We start from the raw sequence: 25,227 nt of genomic DNA, 5'->3' as shown, positions 1-25,227 counted from the left end.
TTATCTATGTCAGGAGATCGTGGGTGTAGGGTAAAAGATAAGGAAAATCTTTGTATTTTAGATGGAGTAATAGACCATGAGGTTAGTTAGAGATGTGATTACAACTGTGGAATCAAAAAAGCTTCTTTAGGACCTTGTTGGGCCCATCATTAGGAAATTTCTGAACTGTGGCAACCTACAGTTTATGGCCAACTCCAAAGCTTGGATAGAGTTGGATCAAATGGTTGTGGGTAAGTAAGATGTGAGCTTTGGCACCAGTATTTAGACATCAGCTAGGAGAGGGAATGGAGAACTCAGTATCCATTCTTGCCATCCTAGAGCATGCAATGTTGACTGTAACTTGGTGCCTATGCTTGGAGAGAGGGTCTGAAAGACTAGTTACTTATGGAACACTAACAGTTTTAAATGGGAACAGCAGGAGTCAGGAGGGGGGGGATTTTCTTTATCTGTTACATTTGGAGAACTCAGTTATAAGATAGCAAAGAGTTAGCTTTCTTATAACATGGATTTTGCACAGCTTTCCAGTGGAAGAATTTTTGAAACATGGACTTTTTAAAAAGTTTTGAATTGACTCTGTGATTTACAGAATGTCCTTTTATGTAAAGAGTGAGCCAGTTGAGTGTTTTTTGTCCTGTAGCTGCCTCTTTCTTTTTTCACTATCGTTAAGATTTTTCTCACTTTCTTCCTTCTCACCATAGACCTTTTGTTGCCTGGGATGAACTTTTTTATTTTTATTTTATTTTTATTTTTTGTCTTTTTGCCATTTCTTGGGCCACTCCCGCGGCATATGGAGGTTCCCAGGCTAGGGGTCGAATCGGAGCTGTAACCGCTGGCCTGTGCCACAGCCACAGCAACAGGGGATCTGAGCCGAGTCTGCGACCTACACCACAGCTCACGGCAACACCAGATCCTTAACCCACTGAGCAAGGCCAGGGATCGAACTTGCAACCTCATGGTTCCTAGTTGGATTCGTTAACCACCTAGCCACAATGGGAACTCCAAGGAATGAACTTTTTTAATCCTCAGTCTTTGAGTCTCACTTTACCACAAAACTGCTTGATGCTGGCATTTGTTTTTGCAGGCTTGGGAAAAGCAGAATTATGGAGGTGGGAGAAGTTAATTCTACTCCACATGACTGGATTCTAATCCTGGCTCTGCTGCTTGTTTACTATGTAATGTTGAGCCTTTATGTCTCAGATTACCTATAAAAAGAATAATACTCCTTTTATGTTTCTTACCGTTGTTCTTTGCGTCTATTGAGAACATATGTGAAAACACTTTTGGAAACATTAATCGCTATATAGTTATTAGGTAGTATTATGATGGTTACATTCACAAGTACTCTTCATACATTTTCAGTTAAATCAATTCTTGTGAACAGTCTTAGAAAGAAACCTAAGCACCTCATTTAACATTTACTTTGTGGGAATAGACTCTTGAGTTTTAGTCAACTTTTAATGAACATGTACTCACACATGTTGAAAGCTCAGTAAGAGCAGAAATTAGGGACTGTTATGTTCATAATTCTGTTGTGTTTAACATAGTTCCTAACACAAAGTAGGTGCTCATTAAATTTTTACTGAATGAACAATTATATAATATACATATATAATTATAAAGAACTTTTTCATCCAAAGGAAAGTCTTACACTTACTCCAGTGAAAATGGATATATAGACAAGAATGCTATTTAGCCTAAAATTATCTTAAGCTATCCTTTTAATTTTGTATGTGCATTTACATGTGCTTTTATGTTGAGAACATATTTAATGCTAAGAATCTGTGGAGTTATTTTATGAGGAAATATAAGATAATAAGATTGCCTTGTATAATTTTCAAGCCATATAATCATCAGTAAAATTTTACTAATTACAGCTAAGAAATTACTTTGACATAATGACCGAGAGCTTTATTGTTGTTTTCTATTTTAAAGCAATATTTTCTATCATCCATCTCAACTTATACATCCTGAGAAAGGTTATTAATGGACTTGTTCGCTAAGCCTGAGCTGCCTGAATAAAAATAAATATCGCCTCTGCTTGCTATTCTTCTGCTTTTTAAATAAAGATGATCTCAAATTTGTCCAGAGAACTCAATAGAGTTCTAATATTACAGTAAGATACCTTCTCCAGTCCTAATCTTTTGGTTCTATAGCAGGAGAAATTGAAGCTGGGCATTTTCTTTGGGCCTATAGCAGGAACATCTAGAGAATCTTTTTATTACGGACTTTCATGGGTTTTGTTGCTCTGTAAATGTATGCCATTTTAAATATGGAAAGAACCCTTAGACCAAACATAATAGATGTAGTTGGTCTCTTCAGAGGCAAAGAGGAGATATTAGTTCTTTTTTGTGTTAGGAGAATTTCAAAAGGAATAATATCATTTATGTCAGTGTTTTCCAGTTTCTAGTTTTGACCGTAATGCATGTAAGAAATACATTTTACCTAAAACGTAATGTGTGTATGGGGTGGGTTATATAAAAAGTCTAAAACAAATGATTGATGAAACAATGCAGAGTATGATGCACTCTAATATTTCCTATCCTGGAGTAATCTATTTCATTTTTTAAAATGCTATTTTTGAACCACTAAATTAATTTTCAACTTACCAATGAGTGGTGACTTGAATTTTGAAAGCACTTTTAAATGAGTGTGTTTATCCATAGGTCAAAATCTATTTCTAACACAAATGTTTCACATGACCTTTGAAACTATTTTGATGATCTTACAACATTATTTTTTTGTAAATTTTTTTAATTTTCATACAAAGATAATGTAGTGTAAAATGAGATGGTAAATTCAAATATTAACCCAGATATTCAGCTTTGCTGTACATTTTACAGTGGTCAAATCTAGCCAGCATGGCACAGTAAATGTGATTAAGAGATTACGCTACAGGTTTTTTTTTTTTTTTTTTTTTTTGAAGTGTAATTGATTTACAATGTTGTGTTAGTTTCTGGTATACAGCAAGTGATTCAGTTATATATATATTCTTTTACATAATGGTTTGTTACAGGATTTTGAATATAGTTCCCTGTGCTATATACAGTAGGACTTGTTGTTTACTGTTTTATATGTAACAGTTTGTACCTGCTAATCTCAAACTCCTAATTTATCCTTCCCCAATCCCCTTTACCCTTTGGTAACCTTAGGTTTGTTTTCCCTGTCTGTGAGTCTATTTCTGTTTCATCAATAAATTCATTTATGTCATGTTTTAGATTCCATAATTAGGCAATATAATATGGTTGGTATTTGTCGTTCTTCACTTAGTATGATCATCTCTAGGTCCATCCATGTTGCTGCAAATGGAATTATTTCATTCTTTATGGATGAGTAGTATTCCATTGTGTACATACCACATCTTTATCCATTCGTCTGTTGGTGGATATTTAGGTTGCTTCCATGTCTTGTGAATAGTGCTGCTATTAATAAAGGGGTGCATGTATCTTTTCAAATTAGTTTTTTTTCTGGATGTATGCCCAGGAGTGCTGTTGCTGGATTGTATAGAAACTCTGTTTTTAGTTTTTTTTAAGGAACCTCCATTCTGTTCTCCTTAGTGGAACAGCCTTATTGAGCTGCACCAATTTACATTCCCACCAATAGTGTGGGAGGTTTCCCATTTCTCCACACCCTCTTCAGTATCTATTATTTGTGGATTTTTAGAGGATGGTCATTCTGCCTGATGTGAGGTGGTACCTGACTGTAGTTTTGATTTGTATGTTTCTTATACTTGGCAGTGTTGAGCATGTCTTCATGTGCCTATTGACCATCTGTCTGTCTTCTTTGAAGAAATGTCTGTTTAGGTCTTGTGACCATTTTTTGATTGGGTTGTTTTTTGGTATTGAGTTGTATGAGCTGTTTGTATATTTTGGAAATTAAGCCCTTGTTGGTCACATTGTTTACAAATATTTTCTCCCTGTCTGTAGGTTGTCTTTTTGCTTTGTTTATGATTTCCTTGGCTGTGCAAAAGCTTAAAAGTTTGGTTGTGTCCCATTTGTTTATTTTTGCTTTTATTTCTATTGTCTGGAGAGACTGACCTAAGAACAGGATTTATGTCAGAAAATATTTTGCCTGTGTTCTCTTCTAGGAGTTTTATGATGTCATGTCTAATATTTAAGTCTTTAAGCCATTTTGAGTTTATTTTTGTGTATAGTGTAAGGGAGTGTTCTAACTTCATAGATTTACAGGTGACTCTCCAGCTTTCCCAGCACCACTTGCTGAAGGAAGAGACTATCTTTTCTCCATTGTACATTTTGCTGCAAATCTTTTCAGAGAGGTAAATCTGGCTTTGAGCATAGTTTGATCCTCAGTCTGACTTTAAAATTAATACAAACCCATAGTGAATATAAGTAGCCCTGAAATTAAATTGAAATCACAAGAGTACATAAAATGTTTTAAAAACAGGTCTTTTGGGAGTTCCCGTCGTGGCGCAGTGGTTAACGAATCCGACTAGGAACCATGAGGTTGCGGGTTCGGTCCCTGCCCTTGCTCAGTGGGTTAACGATCCGGCGTTGCCGTGAGCTGTGGTGTAGGTTGCAGACGCGGCTCGGATCCCGCGTTGCTGTGGCTCTGGCGTAGGCCAGTGGCTACAGCTCCGATTCAACCCCTAGCCTGGGAATCTCCATATGCCGCGGGAGCGGCCCAAGAAATAGCAACAACAACAACAGACAAAAAAGACAAAAGACAAAAAAAAAAAACAAAACAGATCTTTTGTTCTTTAGGGTAACAAATCTAGATTTTGGTTTTAAATTAGCAGTTGCTTTTACTGTTTGTTTGTTTTTTTAGGGCCACACCTGCAGCATATGGAAGTTCCCAGGCTAGGGATTGAATCAGAGCTGCAGCTGCAGGCCTGTGCCACAGCCACAGTAATACCAGATCCAAGCCGCGTCTGCAGCCTATACTACAGCTCATGGCAACACTGGATCTCTAACCCACTGAGTGAGGCCAGGGATGGAACCCACATCTTCATGGATAATAGTTGGGTTTGTAACCAGCTGAGCCACAATGGGAACTCCCAGAAGTTGCTTTTAAACATTTGTTTTTTTAAAGTTTGTTGTTGTTGTTAAAGAAATGTATTTGTATTTCCCTTGTAAAGTTAATGTCCAGCAGTTCATTATATCCTGTCTTAAGATCACTGTAATAGAATGATTTTCTTTGAATTCGATTATAGACTCAAAAAATGTAAGTTATTATTACTTCCTTATGTTTACAAAATACTTTCTATTAGTCAAAACATTATATATACATATATATTTATATTTATCCTTGTAATTGTATGATGTTTAGGCAAGGCATATAGAAAATAATTATGGGGATGCGCTGGGGTTGTGGGATAGAAATCTATAAAATTAGATTGTGATGATCACTGTACAACTATAACTAATAAATTCATTGAGTAATATAAAAAAGAAGATAATAATTAAACTAGATCTAGGACCCAGAAATATTAGTTTTTAAAATGTTGTTTCCATTGGTTCTAATTGAAATAATGCTTTTTTAGTTTACCAAGTATTGTCATGAAGTATTTTGAGTTTACCAAGTATTTTTAAATCTTTAACATAAAGAATCTTGTTGAAGTTTTGTGAAGTTTGTGTAAATATGGGTACACAGTCTCTATGAATTCCAATCTCTTCCCCATTTTGTCCTCTACATGCCCTAGATAACTAGTAATCCTCTCATCTTTCTGCGAATTTTTTTGCTTTTATTTTCCCTTCAGATAACATTACTGTCTTTTATACATATCTAAACAATTCAGGATTTATTTTGAAAGACTGGGTAGTAAACACAAACCTCATTGGGCAAATAAAGGATAGTATTATCACCATTTGGTAACACTTCCTAGAAGAGGATAAGCTGAACACATTCTCTGGGTTGTAGTTTGGCTTTAATTTCTTTGAGAGTTTAATAGGAATCTCTTCTATGGAAAGCATTGGGCAAGTGAGTCCTGGGAAACATAGGATTCATCATAGCTTGCAGTTTAGGTATTAAACACCTGGCAGTAATATGGTCAGGAAAGTTATTTTCTACCTTTTAGTTCACCATGTTCTACCAGAAATAGGTAGAAATTAGAACACTTAGATTAAAAACTTTTCTCTGTGGAAGTGACAAGAGAATGAGCTTGTGAGCTCATTCTTTAGACAGGAAAAAATATTTGCAAAAGACACACCTAGTAAGGACTTATCCAAGCTATACAAGTAATTTTTTTTCCTGAGCTAGGGGTTGAATCAGAGTTGCAGCTGCCGCCCATACACCACAGCCACAGATCTGAGCTGTGTCTGTGACCTACACCACAGTTTACAGCAATGCCAGGGCTTTAATCCACTGATGAAGGCCAGGGATTGAACCTGCACCCTCATGGATACTAGTCAGGTTCATAATCCACAGAGCCACAGCGGTAACTTCCTACAAAGAATTCTTAAAACTCAGCAATAAGAAAACAAACAACTTGATTGAAAATTGGCTCTCAGTTTCTACTACTGCCACTTTGTGATTCTGCTTTCTTGATCTTCAGAGACAGTGAGTACAAGTTCATTTTGTGCTTTACAGTGTCAGATTTCTGTTGTTGATGTATCCTCTCCTGGAATACATACTTGTGGGATACATACACATACTTGTTTAAGTTTTTTTAAAAATACCCCTTTCCTGTAATTTCTGTTGAGTTTTAGGAGGGAATACATTAGGTCAACATCTTCATTCTACCATTTTAACCTGAAACCTTTCTTGATTTTGCATGTATTACCCAATTTGGTCCTTATAACAATCCTGTAATATAAGTAGTATTATTAGCATTTTATAGATGAGGAAACAGAGAAATTAAGCTTAATTGCTCAAATGCATCCAACTAGGATAGAACTAGGATTTGAACCCAAGCAACCTACACCGCAGCTCACAGCAACGAGGGATCCTTAACCCACTGAGCAAGGCCAGGGATCGAACCTGCAACCTCATGGTTCCGAGTCAGATTCGTTTCCACTGTGCCATGATGGGAACTCCAATCCAAGCATTTTTAATTTCAAATTCTTTTTAACCATTATACTGTAAATGCTTTTTGTAATATTATATTCTTTATGCTTTGAGAGGCAAGCACCATTGCATGAATTAATTGTAATTATTTCCCTGTTGCCTATATCAAATAATTTACATGTCATGATATGGAAAAAAGTGGGAAAAAACCCCAAAACAAAAACACAAAACCTGCTATAGTTGTGGGTATCAACCATGAACTATTTTTACTGCTAATTGATTTTGAAATGCCTTTGCCAGAGAAAGAATATGTTAGGTATATAAAATTGAGTTTGTTTATTTTTAAGCGTCTTTTCTTGACTAGAGAAACAGTCTGAGATTATATGGGATGCAGTTGTACATGGGTGGAGAACCAGCTTGAAATGTATACATAATGAGGAAGGAAACTGGAATCTTATAGTAAGATGCCTGTAAAAATGAACCATTGAATGAATCAGTTATAATTGAATAGGTTGTTGTCTAGCTAAAGAAGTATATTTCCCAACTGAAAGAACTGTGATCAGAAAAATCAGTCTAGGCAGTTCCCATTGTGGCTCAGTGGGTTACCAACCCAACTAGTGTCCATAAGGATGTGGGTTTGATCCCTGGGTTAAGGATCCAGTGTTGCCTTGAGCTGTGGTATAGGTTGCAGACACGGCTTGGGTCTGGTGTTCTATGGCCGTGGTGTAGGCCAGCAGCTGCAGCTCTGATTTGACCACTAGCCTGGGAACTTCTAAATGCCAAAGGTACAGCCCTAAAAAGCAAAAAAAAAAAAAAAATCAGTCTACAATATATAAGGAAAGTAATTGACCTATAGCTAGGAAAGGATTCTTTGGAATTTTAAAAATTAGGTACAAAGAGATGATAAAGTATCATTTTGGCTGTAGGTGATTTCCTATTAGATTTAATGATGCAGGATCATATATAGTCACTTAGTTTTAACCTAGAAAAGAAAGATATGTCCATTTGTTACTGGGATAATAAAGTTACATTTTTTAGAAAGAGAGTTTTAAGTAGAAAATACTTGTTGGCAGATTACATATTTTGAAAAGTTTAAATGTAATGAAGAGGAACTCTAGCAGCTGTTTCAAAGAACCCTATACTGTAGTATACAGCATTATTATTGGTATCCTTTTAATCATCTCTGTTGATTGGTTTGCATTAACATGGTCTTAATGATGCATATATCTTTACTAGAGGTAAGACTTCAATGTTTATTCTCTGCTTTAGCTGTTAGAATCCATCAGAACTGTACTTGAAAGAATATCTTTCCTTATGAATTTGTAGTCATGGCTGAAGCAAGCAGTAGATTAGATATAAATCTAGAAGCTTCAGGAAAGAAAACACTAATGTTTATATCCATTTTCAAAGTAAGCAAAAACTGGAAGGGAATGAATCGGGAGAGATGGGAAGTATGGCAGATACTACAAAAACTTAATGAATGAGAGAGGAGGGTTGCATTTTTTGAGAAAAGAAGAGAAACTGTATTACTTCATCCTGAATCTCTAAGTATTGATCTTGCTTTGTTTTCCTAAAGCAGCAAATAAGTGCAGGGCATTACTGGTTTGATAAAAAGGTAAAAGAGTCGAATAGCCTTTTTTGTTTATCGGTTCATTTTTTAAAAACCCAGCAGCATGCCTTAATGTCTTTTCTGTCAGTCTCATTCTCTGTTTATTGCTGATTTGACAGTCTCTGGTCCTTCTCCTTTGCTGTTAAATGTGTGTGTCCTTTGTTTGTGCTGGTGGGTTTTGCTACACTGGGGTGTGAGAGAAAAGCCTGTCATTGCCATACTGGTCTAATTAGCCTTCTGGGTGAGCATATACATTAAATAGACCTTCTAAGCCATGAAAGAAGAGAGCTCACAACAACGTAGATTTTCTTCCTGTACTGTGGTTTCGCCTATTTTATTTCCTCCACGAATTGATGGCCGAAAGCTTGTCCGGAATGCTTCATTCGGAGGATACAATGAACTTTCTCCTTCGTTGCCAGGTTTGTGTGTTTAATCTTGCATTCTTTTCTTAATTTGTTATAGACTTTTCATTAAAATGAACTATACGTTTTAACGTCTTAAATTGTTTTCGTTTAACAAAACAATTCTATAGTGAAAGATTAGGTGTGAAAATTGCTGCTATATGGCTTGGCTTTTCCATATTTTCTTTTACAGTCTCTTAAGCTTGAACTTGAGAACTAATGATTCAGTAAAATATGAATCTTGAGTGCTTATATAGCATAAATTTTTGCTTTATTTATAGGAATAAATACTATAACCCTTTGATAAAATTAAAGCCTTTTCTGGACTTGAGATAAAATTCTATTAATATACCAATTGCTGTGAGCGTTTTGCAAATGAAACGCACATATTTAATATTGATTTTTTTTGGCTATTTTCTGCAAAATAGTAACTGTGTGATGTTTAGTTTAAACTTTAATAGTTTAAGTCCTGACTAAAGTGAAGTTTTCTACCTAAATAAAATTTTTGAAATGCCTTACTTCTTGTTGTTAGATGTGTTTGTATATGATAAGATTTTGCTTTAAAAATATGTTATTTTTTAGAGTAATATTTATTAAATGAAATTAAGCATTCGACAGCTATGATATATACATGAAACAGTTGGTCAGTGAGATGTAAACTGATCTTTTACCATTTGAAAAAGACTTATTGTAGCAAATATTTGGATATATATTTTAAAATATAAACAATCTTTGTTTTCTTTTCAAAAGGTTAAACTGGTATATAACTATATCTACTCTTAAGGTTATTTTTTCTTTTAAAATAAAATATTCTTTTAATACTCATGGCAAATATTGACTGAAATTGATGCTTGTTTTAATTTTTATATATTTTTCTGAAACATGTTTTATGATATTTGAATTATATTTTCTATTTTCATACTTACCCTTTTTTTGGCTTTTTGTGAATATTCATGTTGATAGGTAATACATTCTTTTGAGGTGGTGAAACAACTTATAGAAAATGTTACCTGGACAATTATTATAAATTTACTGGTTTCATTTTCTTTTCTTATAGTGTTTCCAAAAAGAATTGGAAACCATAGACCTGAATTGTTGTCTAAGTAGCATTAGCTTTAAACAGCATTCGTAATCTGTATTTAGTCTTCTTAGTGTAGCATGGTTACTGTCATGCTTCTTTCTTAATGTTCTCAAAATGGTGTAGATTTGTCTTTGTTCAGAAGTGGCTCTGAAAATACAATACATAGAAATGTTTTAATGTTGTTAAATATTTACTTGCTTTTACAATGTGACTTAATTCCATTTCTGTATTTGTCTTTGTTTCCTTGATTTTCTTTTTTTAAGCTAGCAAGTCTGCTAGCACATGTTTGCTGACCTTCATGCCATGAGTTTACTTAATATAAATAATCAGGTGACCTTACTAAACAATAGAAAACTTTACTTTTTGGAAGTTTGATATTTACTTAATTAGGTAATTGAAGACAGAGTTGTCAGTTTATCCTGTCAAAGAATATACTGAAGGTCATTCTAAATAGATTTGTTTGAATGGAAAAGTAAATGATTGGCTTTGTTTTTCAGTTCTTGAAATAGAGGAAATCATACTTGTAGTGATGCTTCCATATTCTCCTTAATACAGCCAGCAGTTGTGTTGCAAACAACTATGATCAAAAGCTCTTTAAAATGTTTTGTTTTGTCAGCTAAGAAGTAGGGTAGAATTAGATACTTCAAAGAAGTGGCTTTTTATGTATTTTTTTAAGTTAAAAACTATGATTTTTTTCTGGGACATTTCATTGTTTTTATCAGACATCATTAGAAGAGAGGTTCTACATTAGTGATATTTAAAGATAACTTTGTTTTACTAGTTTGAGCACAACCCTTCTTTCAATTTAGTTTTCCTTAGGAAAATCTTTTTTTTCTTTTTGTCACTTCTACCTTGCGAATATATTGGTATGACCTTCTTCTTTATGATGAGTTATAAAATAGAATTGGTACCCTCTGTCCATGTACCTAATAATTGGAATAAATAAACTTTGAGAAAGAAATTTATAGACACTCTGTATGAGCTTTAGTACCTAGATAGATCTTTTTAGTCTATTTTTACTTCTCAGAGGTTTTTTTCTTATACAATTTCTTGATTCTTGGCTATGTTCAGTATATTTAATGTGACAATTCTATATTTTGTAAATAATTAAATCTACAATTGTAGATATGTTATATGTTCTCATTTTAAGAATACTGAAGCAGCATAAAACTTGCTTTATTATATCTAAGCATTAATGGAACACATTTCACTGAAGTATATAAAAAGGTTACAATTTATCAATAATGATAGCACTTATATTCTCTTAACAAATTAGAAGTTAGGGACAGAGTGCTAATTTATTCAAGAATAATAGTCCATTGAATTAGTAGAACATAAACTCTCTGTACTACTACATTATTAGAAAATATCCTCATAACTGCAGATTTAGGGAAGACTTTCTTAAGACCAAGAAGCACTAACTGTTGAAAGAATGAAATTGCTGAATTTGACAACATTAAAGTTAAGAGCTGTTCATTTAACGAGATAGTGCAGAGAACTAAAAGACAAAACATATAATGGAGAGATATGTGTAATGAATATAACTATAAAGAACCAATTTCTGGGGAAACATCAGGAATTCTTTTTTTTTTTTTTTTGCCATTTCTTGGGCCGCTCTCATGGCATATGGAGGTTCCCAGGCTAGGAGTCGAATCAGAGCTGTAGCTTCCAGCCTATGCCAGAGCCACAGCAACGCAGGATCCGAGCCGTGTCTACGACCTACACCACAGCTCATGGCAACGCCGGATCCTTAACCCCCTGAGCAAGGGCAGGGATCGAACCCGCAACCTCATGGTTCCTAGTGGGATTCGTTAACCACTGCGCCACGATGGGAACTCCAGGAATTCTTATAAAAATTGGAGTTCCCTGGTGGCTCAGCAGGTTAAGGATCTGGTGTCACTCCTGTGGCTCAGGTCACTGCCGTGGCGTGGGTTCGGTCTCTAGCCCTGAGAACTTCCATATGCCTTGGGCATGGCCAAAGGGGAAAAATAAGAAGTGGCAATGAGGGGGTTTTTTAATGCACAAAGAGAAAGTGAAAACGGTAATTAATGTACGAGAAGGTACTCAACATCGTTAGTAATCAGGGCCATGCAAACCAAAATATCTTTGATTTACCATTATTGTACACACCCAACAGAGTGGCAAAAGTATTAAAAATTTGTCAATACTTATGTTACTATGGATATGGAGAAAGAAGAATTCTTGCACACTGTTAGTGGAAAAATAAACAATTTGGTAAACAATTTGGTATTCTTAATGTTGAAGACACATATACTCTAACCCAGGAGTTCTGCTTCTAGGTTTAAACCCTAAAGAAACTCATGAATGTATATGTCTACTAAGATACATTTCCAAGAATATTCGTATCACCAAGTGTTCATAAGAGGAACAAACTAGAAACCACCCAAACAAACAGTGGGTAGATAAATAGTGATATCGTCATGCAGTAAGATTCTAGTCAGCACTGAAAATGAATGAAATACCTGCTGTGACATGCTGGTAAATAATAATTGTACAAGTCATGGTAGTTACTTTTGAGGAGAAGAAGAGAAAATAGATTGTGATCAGGAATGGCATGGGGCTGGTGGGGACTGAATCTTTTGGAATGTTGACAGTTCTGTATTTCTTGATTTGGGGGGTGATTAGGCAAATGTTCACTCTATACATTAGCTTACACATTTATGTTTTATGCATTTCTCTGAAGGTGTGCTATATTTCACATATTTTAAAAAGCTACTACAAATAAAATTGGGGTCCATTTTTATTAATATTTGGATCAACTTATCAAACTTTGTATTTGAAAAGATGAAAAAGAATTAGACCCTTCTTTTCAGGAACTCACAGTCAAGTATGGGACATGAACATGAAAGCAAGAATTGAAGTACATTGTTAGAAACATGATAGTACAAATAGAGAAGGAGACAGCTAACTATGCCTACATGATCTAAGCAAGGACTCCTAGAGATATTGGCCTAAGATCTTGAGAGGTACCCTGGCATTCTAGAAACAGCATGAATTCTAAAGTTGGACCTAAGTTTGAATCAGTTCTGATAAACCGTTATAGACATTGGTCCAGTCACTTAATTTCCATGAGCCTTAGTTTTTCAGTTATATAGAATATACCTAATATTTAGGGGAAGGGTGTGGCATTGTTTTAAAGATTAGAAGTAAACCATCTGGCATAGTGTCTTAAAACCACAAGTGTTCCTACAAATGGATATTAGTGGCTTTATTGTTGTTTTCATTAAGATTATTCTGTCGGAGTTCCCGTTGTGGCGCAGCAGAAACGAATCCAACTAGGAACCATGAGGTTGCAGGTTCAATCCCTGGTCTTGCTCAGTGGGTTAAGGATCCAGCATTGCTGTGAGCTGTGGTGTAAGTTTTAGACACGGCTTGGATCTGGCATTGCTGTGGCTCTGGCGTAGGCCGGCAACAACAGCTCTGATTAGACCCTAGCCTGGGAACCTCTATATGCTGTGGATGTGGCTCTTAAAAAAAAAAAAAAAATTATTCTGTTAATTATCATGATATTTGTCATCATTGTTGAATCATAATTAGCCCAGAGCAGAATAGGTTAAAGAGATATAGGCTAAAGAAGAAAAGATGTCAAAGCAGGAGAAGTCTAATAAACTAGAAAAAAAGGAAAAATATCTGAATTTTTTTATTTTTTATTGAGGCATAGCTTATAGTTAAGTGTACAGCTTTTTGGATTTTTAGTTATGTATTGACACATGTAACCGTTTCCTAGATCCCCAGAAGACCCTCTCATGTCCCTCCTAGTCAGTTTCTCCTACAACAGAGATAAACCAGTGTTCCAATTTCTAACACCATAGAATAGATTAGGTTTGCTAATCCCTGGACTTTATACAAATGGAATCTTATGGGGTATGTGCTTTTTTTTTTTTTTTTTTGATGATGGTGAGAGGTAGTTTTTTTCACTCAATAGTCTGTTTGTTGGTTTGTATAGTGATAATTGGTTCTTTTTCATTGCTGTGTATCATTCTGTTGTATGACTATAATCTAATACATTCGTTTATTAATAGTTATCTGAGTTGCCTCCAGATTTTGCAATTATGAATAAGACTTCTGTGAGCATTTTTGTATCTGTCTCTTAATGAACATGAATGCAGTCATCTCTGTTTGGTATATCTAGGATCAGATGAGAAACGCTCTGTTAGAATGAGAACTTTCAGTTTTTTAGATACTGTCAAATAGTTTTCCAAAGTGATTATGCTATTTATAGTCCCACCAGTAGTGAATAGAGTTCCAGTTCCTCCATATTCCAGCCTGTATTTAGATGGTGTTAGTCCTTTTAATCTTACCCATCTTAGTCGGATGTAGGTTTCCATCTCATGGTGGCAGTGAGCAGGATAGTAGGAAGAGAATTTACTACCACCATTGCTAATAAGCAAACTTGGTGAAAAGTTATGATCTGAGATTGTTCTGCATTGTAAGACTGTTTTGCATGTTTTTAGGAAGCCACTTTTATCTAGTCAAAAGAAAGAGTCCCTCATGCGGTGCTTTTTGCTTTGTTTACCTTCAGATTACCCTTGAAAACTTAGTGTACAATATGGCAGTGTTTTCTTTTTAAGGCTTTTTAACGTTTTTATACGGTCTCTGAATTTTATGCTAATCATCTCCCTATTTGCATGTAGCTGAAACTCAAAATTATTTGACTGGACTTTGAGAACCTTTTGCTTTGTCCTGCTATTATTTTAAATAACTTGGAAATTATCGGGGCCAGCTTTTAAAATAATGATTTGATTTGCAAGTGTGAGGTATAGAAGATCTTTTGTTTGTTTTTTCTTTCTAGGGCTGTGTCTAGGGCCGCATCACGGCATATGGAGATTTTGCAGGCTAGGCGTCTAATCCGAGCTGTAGCTCTGGAGCCAGATCCAAGCTGCGTCTGTGACCTACACCACAGCTCACGGCAACGCCAGATCCTTAACCCACTGAGCGAGGCCAGGGATGGAACTGGCAACCTCATGATTCCTAGTCATATTCGTTAACCACTGAGCCACAACGGGAACTCCTAGAAAATCTTTTAAAATAGGATACATTTATTGGTCTGACAGATAATATGCAATCTAGGTTTATGAGTGCCTCTTTCTTTCATTTTTTCTCTTCTTTTGGTTTAATTTTGTCTTTTTTTTTGTATGAGTGTCCTTTTCAAGTATTTGAAGCTTTCTGCAAGACACATTTGCATGTTCAAAAAAGGTCTATTCAGATTTATAACTTCTACTTTGTTTTAATTTACTGTTCTGTTTTTAATATGAAAATGTAGACACAGTGAAATGGGCATTTTTCTTACATTGATGAATGGATTGATCTAGATTCAGCTAAATTGCATTAGAGAAATTGAAGTAAAAGTCTGTTCTTACAAGAATGAAAGAAGACATCATCTTTCTTCCATTCATAACATATGCTTTTAGAAAATCTTTGTTCACTTGTATATATATTTAGGTCTTTGAAATAATTTATGTTAATTTATTGATATTGAGAAATACTTATCACAAAATGTTCATTACTCTGAATGAATAGTTTAAAATTTTTAAATTCAGTTATGTAACTTTGGTTTGCTTTACACCTCAAATTCTTGGAAGTTCCCATTGTGGATCAGTAGTAATGAACCCGACTAATGTCCATGAGAATATAGGTTTGATCCCTGGCCTCACTCAGTGGGTTAAGCATCTGGCATCACTGTGAGCTATGGTGTAGGTTGAAGATGCAGCTCTGATCCTGCATTGCTGTGACTATGGCCGGCAGCTGCAGCCCCAATTCAAGCCCTAGCCTGGAAACTTCAGTATACTGCAGGTGCAGCCCTAAAAAGCAAAAAAAAAAAAAAGGGGGGGGGGGAGAGAAAGTTTCCAATTCTGGTAAGTTTTCATTTAAAATTCCATGTCAGATTTATGAAAGTTTTTTTTCCCCCCTCAGTTTTAGGATTAACTGATCCTAATCCTTATTAGAGATAGAATGAAAAAAGATCATTTATTCATATTACAAAAAAAAAAATCAGTAAAATCTCTGGATTAAGAAAATGGAATGTGGAGTTCCCTGGTGGCTCAGCATGTTAAGGATCTGGTGTTGTCACTGTTGTGGTTCATGTTGCTGCTGAGGCACAAGTTTGAGACCTGGTCAGGGAACATGTGGAAGGAAGGCCCAAGAAAACAAAAGTGAAGATGGAAAGGATTTGTTTTAGTTAATATAAACCAAATACAGAAGAAATGGTGTCATTTATATGCTAGAAATGATTTTTAAATGCTTCAGTTACTAGTACTACTGATGACTTTTTAAGCAGTGCTTTAGGAATGATTGTATATTTAATATAGGCTTTTAATGGACTCAGAATTGTGAGGAAGAGTTAATATTACTCATCTTCAAAAGTAGAAAGAACAGAATAAGTAGTGCTCCTCTTATGCCTGTCAGCATTAGCATTTCTCTAGTTATACCCCCTCAGCATTAACTTGTTGATTACTTTCACCATAGTGCTCTATTAAAATGTTACATGATTGCAAAGATGTGTGCATGTTTACCCCAGTGCACTCATATTTTTAGATCTATCTTAAAATTTATATAGCAATAGTAAATAACAGTGGAGTTCCCACTGTGGCTCAGAGGTTAAGGACCCAGTGTAGTCTCTGTGAGGATGTGGGTTCAATCCCTGGCCTCGCTTAGTGGGTTAAGGATCTGGCATTGACCCAAGCTATGGCCAAGGTCGCAGATGGAGCTCGGATCCAGCATTGCTATGGCTATGATGTAGACTGGCAGCTGCAGCTTCAATTCAACCCCTAGTCCAGGAACTTCCATATGTTACAAGTACAACCCTAAAAAAAAAGAAGCAACAGTGATAATATTAAAGGTCAGTGTTAATTGAATACATACTATGTGCAAATACTATGCTAAGCGCTTTCTATACATCCTCATTTAATTCTCACAATAAACGCATTATTAGACTTTTTAAAAGTCTGTCCCTCAATTCAGATTTATTTCTCTAGTTTTCTTTTATCACCAATTCTGGAATTGTTTGGCAAGAGTTGTGAAAATATGTTGGGCTGGTTCTGTCATTTAGGATTCTTTGTTAGAAAACACCTAACTGAAATAAAATTTCCATGAGTTGAATTCATGCCAAGTGAATGAGCAGAGAAAACAGATATTTAGTTTATGTTGATGGATTCAGGAAAAGGGATCAGTGCCTCTGTAAGCCTTGGTTTATGCTAATGAATTACTATACTACAGATGTCCCTTTGGTAGTCTTTAAACCATAGTTGTTTAAAATGGTATGTTCAGTTTAGACTTTCTTGCACTGATATATATCAAATATAATGTATATTTGAAATTGAATAGCTTTTTGAATGCCTATTTATATGTTCAAATACTGAGGTAATCATGTTTTTAAAGGTTTTGAAAGAGGAAAGGAAGACATTTCTCAAAATAAAGATGAATCTTCACTTTCTATGTCAAAGAGCAAGGTAAGCATATTGTTGTCTTCAAATATATGATCCTAACATTTTTCCAATATTCAAGATGAGTGAGCTAACACTGAAATCCTATCAGATTTTTATGAGATGTTTTTATGTTGATATATGTAAACCGTGTAGTTTGGGTGAAAAAAAGAAAGTTCCACTGGTGCCTATTTAGGTGATATTGGTTACTTGGAAATACAGCCTATTGGTAACCAGTGATCTCTCTAGAATGATGTTGTTTCTGGGATGTCTGTGACAGCAGTGTATCTCTGTGGGTACCATGGAGAGAAATAGTCAGGGTTCATTGTTTTTAAAAAAAAAAACAATCTTGGGGAAGTTTTTTTGGATTCATTCAATTGATAATCAAAATATAATCAATTGATAATCCTGTTGTGGCTCAGTGGTTAATGAATCCCACTAGGAATTCATGAGGTTGCGGGTTTGATCCCTGGCCTCGCTCAGAGGGTTAAGGATCACAGTGTTGCTGTGAGCTGTGGTGTAGGTCGCAGACGCGGCTCGGATCCCGCGTTGCTGTGGCTCTGGCGTAGGCCGGTGGCTACAGCTCCGATTCAACCCCTAGCCTGGGAACCTCCATGTGCCAAGGGTGTGGCCCTAGAAAAAAGACCAAAAAAAAAAAAAAAAAGTACATTTAGGAGTTCTCTTGTGGAGCAGCAGGTCAAGGATCCAGCATTGTCACTGAAGTGCCTTGGGTCACTGCTATGGTACAGGTTTGATCCATGTCCCAGGAATTTCCACATGCCACAGGCAAGGCCAAAGAAAAAAAATAAATGTACATTTTGCCACTTAAAGGCCAAACATCTCTCACTGTAATAGCTTGCAATTGAAAGACAATTTCTTAAAATAAGACATAGTTCCCTAAATAAGTAATTCTCAAACCGGGATGTTTGTGCATATTCTTAAGTCTATTGAGAATTTTTTTCTTTAAAGAGTACTGTTCAAATTTGAGAAGCACTATATAATGCATTGTCTTTCCTATGGGTTTGTAATTCACTGGATTTTCTATAATTTGTCACTGGTTTTGATTTTGTACTACTATGTCTGGTCAGGTTTAGTAGTAGGGGAAGCTTTTGTGTTTGTGTAATCAAACTTCAATGACTAAGAAAATCTATTTCTTCAGCTAGTAAATTGTCTGCTATTCTCAGCAGCAGGCTTTGCTTTTAAAACCCTACATTTTTTGTTCCTATTCTTGAGAGTAGTTGAAAGGATTCCACAATATATTTTTATCATATTCCATGGTATGTTTTACACACATTTTTTTCACACTAAACTTTTATTAAAGTTACATAACAGTCCATCCTATACTTATATGTGCTAAGTACTTCAGGTGAAAGTCTGTGTATCTAACATATACATGAGAAATGCCTTTGTCATTTTATATGAGACACATAATTAATGAGGACATAATTTATCTTGATTCTGACATGGTTAAAAATACGGTGAAATTTATGGAATTTAAAAAACCTATTTTCAAGCAATTAATGCCAGAATTGGTGAATATATGGTATAGTGGTATTCCTACTCAGAAATCTAAATCCCAGACCTACCTACCACAGCCATCTACATGTAGTTTCTAAATAGGAGGGTGAGGGGATGGTAGGGAGCCTGAAAAGCAAGCCTACATACCTTAATGAAGCAGTGTGCATTAATGAAAAAAAAGGAAACATAGGCTTTAGGACTGCACTTTGAGTACAGTAGCACCTACTTGTATATAATTCTTTAAATTAAAATGAAATAAAATTAGAAATTTGGTTCCTCAGTCTCAACTATGCAGATCAGTCATAGCCAAAACTCAATAGCTCAGTACCATATTTGATCATTCAGATAGAGAACATTTCTGTTATTCAGAAAGTTCTACTGGACAGCAGTCGTTCACTGCTTTAGAGTCAAAAAAGTGAGTTTGAATCTTGACTCTCATACATTACCTATGATTTCTAAGGGGCTAATTACAATGATATTAAAGTTCCTTTATAATATAAGAGCATGATAAATGTCATTCTTAACTCTCATAACAGGTATTATTGGCCCTATTTTGTAAGTGAACAAACTGAAGTTAAGTAACTTCCCAAGGGTCAAAGTGGTACGGCTAGAATTTAGAGTGGCTTCACTTTTCTTATCTGTACAAAGGAGATACGATCTATACCTCCCAGATTATGATACTTTAAGTGCCTGGCAAAGTGCCTGGTTAATAGTAGGTATTTGAGAATTTGTTTTTCTTCCTTTGAATAAAGAACTACAGTGAAAGAATGGGCTTTTTGACATGGTAACTATTTGGTATAAGTAAAATTCATTCTGTTATTTTCCAAGAGCTGAATCATACTGATTCTGTCTTAACTTAGATTTAATCTTGGTTTACTCTATTAGCTTAAAAGATGCATAGTGACTAGTTTGTCCTTATTTTAATATACATTCCACTCTATTATTTTTCAGAATAATCCTAAAATGTATACATTTATGATCAAATCTTATTCTCATGGAATTCTAAAGATTTTATTTTATTTTATTTTATTTTATTTTTTTGTCTTTTTGCCTTTTCTAGGGCTGCTGCCATGGCATATGGAGGTTCCCAGGCTAGGGGTCTAATCAGAGCTGTAGCCACCGGCCTACACCAGAGCCGCAGCAGCTTGGGATCTGAGCCACATCTGCAACCTACACCACAGCTCACTGCAATGCCAGATCCTTAACCCACTGAGCAAGGCCAGGGATCAAACCTGCAACCTCATGGTTCCTAGTCGGATTCGTTAACCACTGCGCCACGATGGGAATTCCCTAAAGATTTTATTCTTATCTAAGTAACTTTGAGAAATAAAATCCTTATTCCTTCTAGGATTGATCTGTATAATTCAGACCATTAAATAGCTTTAACCTTATCATTTTTATGAATTTTATGCAAAAAGTATCAATACTGTTATTTTGGTCATTGAATTTGGGGTTGTGTTATTTCTTAAAAATACACGTTTGAGGAGTTCCCGTCGTGGCTCAGTGGTTTACAAATCCGACTAGGAACCATGAGGTTGCGGGTTCAATCCCTGGTCTTGCTCAGTGGGTTAAGGATCCAGCATTGCGTGAGCTGTGGTGTAGGTTGCAGACGTGGCTCAGATCCTAAGTTGCTGTGGCTCCAGCCTAGACCAGTGGCTACAGCTCTGATTTGACCTGGGAACCTCCATATGCTATGGGAGCGGCCTAAGAAATGGCAAAAGGACAAAAAAAAAAAAAATACACGTTTGAGACCAGTAAGCGCAATTCTTCTTCCACCAGCCCCAGCCATTTTTAAAATAAAGGCAGTTCTTATTTCTCATGCATCCTGGAAATGAGTGAATTAGAGAAGTCAGTTAATCAAATCATCACACCTTCCTTTTAGCATTTTAAAATAAAATTTTAATTGTCCATCTCAATGAAAGGAATTGTCAGCATGAGTATTATGTCTAGGGGGATGAAAGGAATCCTATTACAAGGATAAGGGTTTCTGAGCCCAGATCTCTTGACTTGATTTCCCCGTCATCAGTCTGCTTGCCTATGGGTTTGCTAAGCCATCTGTCACTTGCTGTTAAAAATGTATTTACTTGGACATTTAAAAAAAAAAAAAAAAACCTTTCTAAATGAAAATATTTGTCCTAGTAACTTATCATTATTGTTATTAATCCTATATCTTCAGTATTTTATAATTTTCAAAGCAAGTTGAAAGCATTCCCGTATGTTAATATTCCATTTATTAAAGGTCAAGTTTTGTTTTGTTTTGTTTTTGCTTTATAGAGCAGCACCCACGGCATATGGAGATTTCCAAGCTAGAGGTCGAATTGGAGCTACAGCTACTGGCCTATGCTACAGACACAGCAACGCCAGATCCTTAACCCACTGAGCAAGGCCAAGGATCGAACCCGCCAATCTCATGATTCCTAGTTGGATTTATTTTTGCTGTGCTATGACAGGAACTCCCTAAAGGTCAAGTTTTTGACAGCACTTGCAATTTAGATAGTCACAAACTTGATACAAAATAGTGCTCTGACAAATTTGACACACAAGTGCTCTGTTAAACATATCACTCATACTACCTCATCTAACCCTCAAAGCAACCCTATGAGTTAGTAGGAATATCCTTATTTTACAAATGAGGCAACTAGGCCTGGAAGAGATTGAATACTTTCCCGTAGTCACACAGCCCATAGGGTGTCATCATGAAGATAGTAGTCTTTAAGGTTATAAAAGAAAGAAAACTCAGTTTATTTCCAACAAAAACAGTTAAAGATTTTTGGAATTTAAAAGGTAACTTGTTGGAGTTCCCAAACCTGACATAGTGTTTGTGAGGATGCAAGTTCAATCCCTGGCCTCACTCAGTGGGTTGAGGATCTGGCGTTTCTACAAGCTGTGGTGTAGGTGGCAGATGTGTCTTAGATCCATTGTTGCCATGGCTGTGACATAGGCTTCAGCTGCAGCTCCAATTCGACCCCTAGCCCAGGAACTTCCAGTTGCTCCAAGTGCAGCTGTAAAAGAAAAAAAAAAAAAAAGGTAACTTGATTGAGAAAACTTAAGTATACCATATTAGAAAGACTATAGCACTTGGTCATTGGATTTTTATTTTTCTTCAGAACTAGCTATATGGTAGGGCAAGGATTCCTTGAAGTGTGTGTGTGTGTGTGTGTGTGTGTGTGTGTGTGTGCTGTAATTACCAAGCTCATGTGATACCTGACAGGCCTGCTGGTCCCTTATATACTAGAACTTTTTAGGAATCTCCAAGCCAGATTTTGTCTTGTCCAGGGAAGTAGATTTCCTGTTGTTCATAAAGATGTCTTAAAGTTGAGTCTGAGATTCTATATGAACAGTTTTAAGAGATGAAAAATTAATGTAGTGAGATGGCTAAGAGCCTGAGACTGACACACCAGAGTACAAATCCCATATCACCTGCTATGGCTCTGTGACTTTGGGAAGTTATTTAATATGTTAGTCCTAGTTTCTTTATTAGCAGCCACTGTCTCATAGGGTTGCTTCGAGGATTAAATGAGGAAGAGCACACACATCATAGTACTTGATAAAAGAGTTAAACAGTCATTTATTTTCATTAACTTTTAACTAATACTATTAGTATTCTTCACATAATAGTATCTAAAAAGTACATTATGATACACATTTTCCTGTTAAGCTGTGGGAAATAGAGACCATAATATTCTTCTGCCTGTAGCTATTTCATCTTTGGGTTTCCAGTGGCAAGGAGAGGACAGAGACCTCTTTGGCTTGAGAACTTTTGTGAAATTGTTTCAGTATCATAGTAAAGCCTGTCATTCTGGGAGTGAGCTATATAATGTTTCAAATCCAGTTCCTAAAGGAGTAACTTTTTTTTTTTTTTTTTTGGCCACACCTGTGGCATGCAGAAGTTCCCTGGCCAGGGATTGAACCTAGGCAACAGCAGTGACAACGCTGGATCCTTAATTGCTAGGCCACCAGGGAACTCCTCAGAGGAGTATCTTTAATAAAAATGTAATCAGGTTAATTCACACCTTCTACATTGAGTGTAGTTTGCAGTTCCCTTCCAGGTCAGCCATTTATTACCATTAGCATAATAATCTGTATTTTGTGCTAAGTAGCAGAAGTACTTTTAGGAGAGAGGAAAGAAATTAGCTGTAAATGCTAGTTTCATTTTCATTTTATTAATTCAGCAGGTACTTTTGGAGCCCTTTCTTTTCTCCAGGTGATATCTGGGTACAATTGATGAATAAGATGATCCTTATCCTCAGGAATTTTTAAATTGAGTGAGGGAGTTTTATACCCAGTTTTTCATCCTTGAGCACATCTAGTGATATTATACAGAGCTGGACATGAAATATTTGAAAGCTACGATTTGGATTAAGTTACATAGCCTTTCTTGGCACTGGGAGTAATGCTATGAACTTTAAGTACCTTCTTCCATTTCTAACAATAGTAAAAAGACAGTAAAGGAATATGTTTAATTTTATTGTTCCAGGATTTATAGGAGGCACATTTAGTTTTATATTCTTCTGCTCTGGTGGAAGAAAATAGCCTTCTGAAAGAGTACTGGATGAGAAGGCCCAGGTTATGATCTCTGCTACTGATTGATTTTAGAAATAGCAACCTCACTGAGTCTCCCTTCATGATTTGTAAATGGAGATAAAAACACTTGTAATGCCTATTTATCAGTGTTCTCATGAAGACTGAATAGAAATATCAAGTATAAACAAGGTCAGGAAACAAATATAAGACAATAATAATTTAGGGGCATGGGTAGTTAGGAAGAAATAGATACTAGGAGTATTGATTTTTCAACTCTGTACAAATTAGAGTGTTTCAGTACTAGTTCTGAAGGTATTTGTATTTATTCCCTTTGGAGAAGTAGTAACAGGGCAGTGTGTACAGCAGCTTGCCAAAGTTTTTTGGTTTTGTTTTATTTTGTTTTTAGAATATTTCAAGTTAAAATATTACATTGCTTTGGATATGTTGGTCCTAAGAATAAATAAATAATTGTATTTTTCAGAAATACTCTGAAAAATAGAATGTAAAAATTTATAAGTGATCTTATTTAACCTCACATTATAAACTAAGCTACTGATGTTTTTATTTTTGTGTTTTTGTGGCTTTAGTGTGGATTCGTTTTCAAACCCAAATATTGTATAGGGAAAATCAGTATTTGAAAGTTGATATTTGCCTGAGTCACAGCAATAAATGGGAACAATGTCACAAACATAGTTTTTTGTTGTTGTTGTTTTAAGGCTGCACCCACGGCATATGGAGGTTCCCAGGCTAGGGTTCGAATTGGAGCTACATATGATGGCCTATACCACAGCCACAGCAACACAGGATCTGAACCATGCCTTCAACCTACACCACAGTCCATGGCAACGCTGGATCCTTAACCCACTGAGCAAGGCCAGGGATCCAACCCACAACCAGTGGTTCCTATTCGGATTCATTTCCACTGCACCACAACAGCAACCCCTCACAAACATAGTTTTAATATTAGTTTTTATATGCCATATGTATATATAGAATAAATGGCAGTTTTAATTGTTATTTCTCTTTTCTTCATTTCTATGTGATTTCAGTCTGAATCTAAACTTTATAATGGCTCGGAGAAGGATAATTCAGCTTCAAGCAAGCTCACAAAAAAAGAATCTCTCAAGGTTAGTTTCCAGTTATTTTATAACTAATGTTATGCTTTGCATGTGCTTTTGACAGTAGGCTAATAAGATAAAGAAAAATTACAGGAAAAAAAAGTTAATGTTTGTATATCACACTGGAGTCAGCTGAAAAGGCCCTTTGATGACTGTCCCAGGGCTGCTCTGGCCTCAGCTGGCTGTTTGGGAGCAGGGCTGAGGCCTAGATGTTTCTGCATAGTTGTACTTAAGCCAGGGACATCACTGTGCTATGGAACACCTGATGGGAAGCTTTGCTGCCCTTTGAGATTTGCATTTACTAAGTGTATATCATGGGCTGAATTTGGCCCATGGATAGATTTTTTTTTTTGATCTACACAGTTTTTAAAAATTTGAGCCAACAGTTACAAGTACAGAGTTCCAGCTTTTCTTAAGAAATATATGATCTTGGGCCTGTCTTCCAAAATAGCCACAGATCCTGGAGCTTAAGAGACATATACTTTCCAGTTGATTCTTGATTCTCATATAGTCTCTTTAACTCTCATTTTTTTCCCATATCTAATCCTGTATATGTTTGCATTTGCAACCCCAT

The 25,227-nt window shown here is 35.7% G+C and overlaps 1 protein-coding gene across 8 annotated transcripts in view; it reads left to right on the top strand.

The window, feature by feature from the left end:
• The window catches only part of OSBPL8 (oxysterol binding protein like 8), a 173,280-nt gene that overhangs the window by 106,632 nt on the left and 41,421 nt on the right, over positions 1-25,227 (top strand). For 7 of the 8 annotated variants that reach the window (XM_047787235.1, XM_047787229.1, XM_047787228.1 and 4 more), the window contains 2 exons: positions 17,450-17,520; positions 24,585-24,662. In XM_047787235.1, coding sequence (XP_047643191.1) covers positions 17,450-17,520; positions 24,585-24,662 — 149 coding nt within the window. Of the gene's footprint in view, positions 1-8,310; positions 8,989-17,449; positions 17,521-24,584; positions 24,663-25,227 lie in introns of those variants that run through there. The other variant, XM_047787232.1, reaches the window with a different exon arrangement.

This window comes from Phacochoerus africanus, chromosome 7 (genome assembly GCF_016906955.1).
Source record: "Phacochoerus africanus isolate WHEZ1 chromosome 7, ROS_Pafr_v1, whole genome shotgun sequence".
NCBI classification, from domain to species: Eukaryota; Metazoa; Chordata; class Mammalia; order Artiodactyla; family Suidae; genus Phacochoerus; species Phacochoerus africanus.
This window is presented reverse-complemented; position numbering and strand designations above follow the sequence as displayed.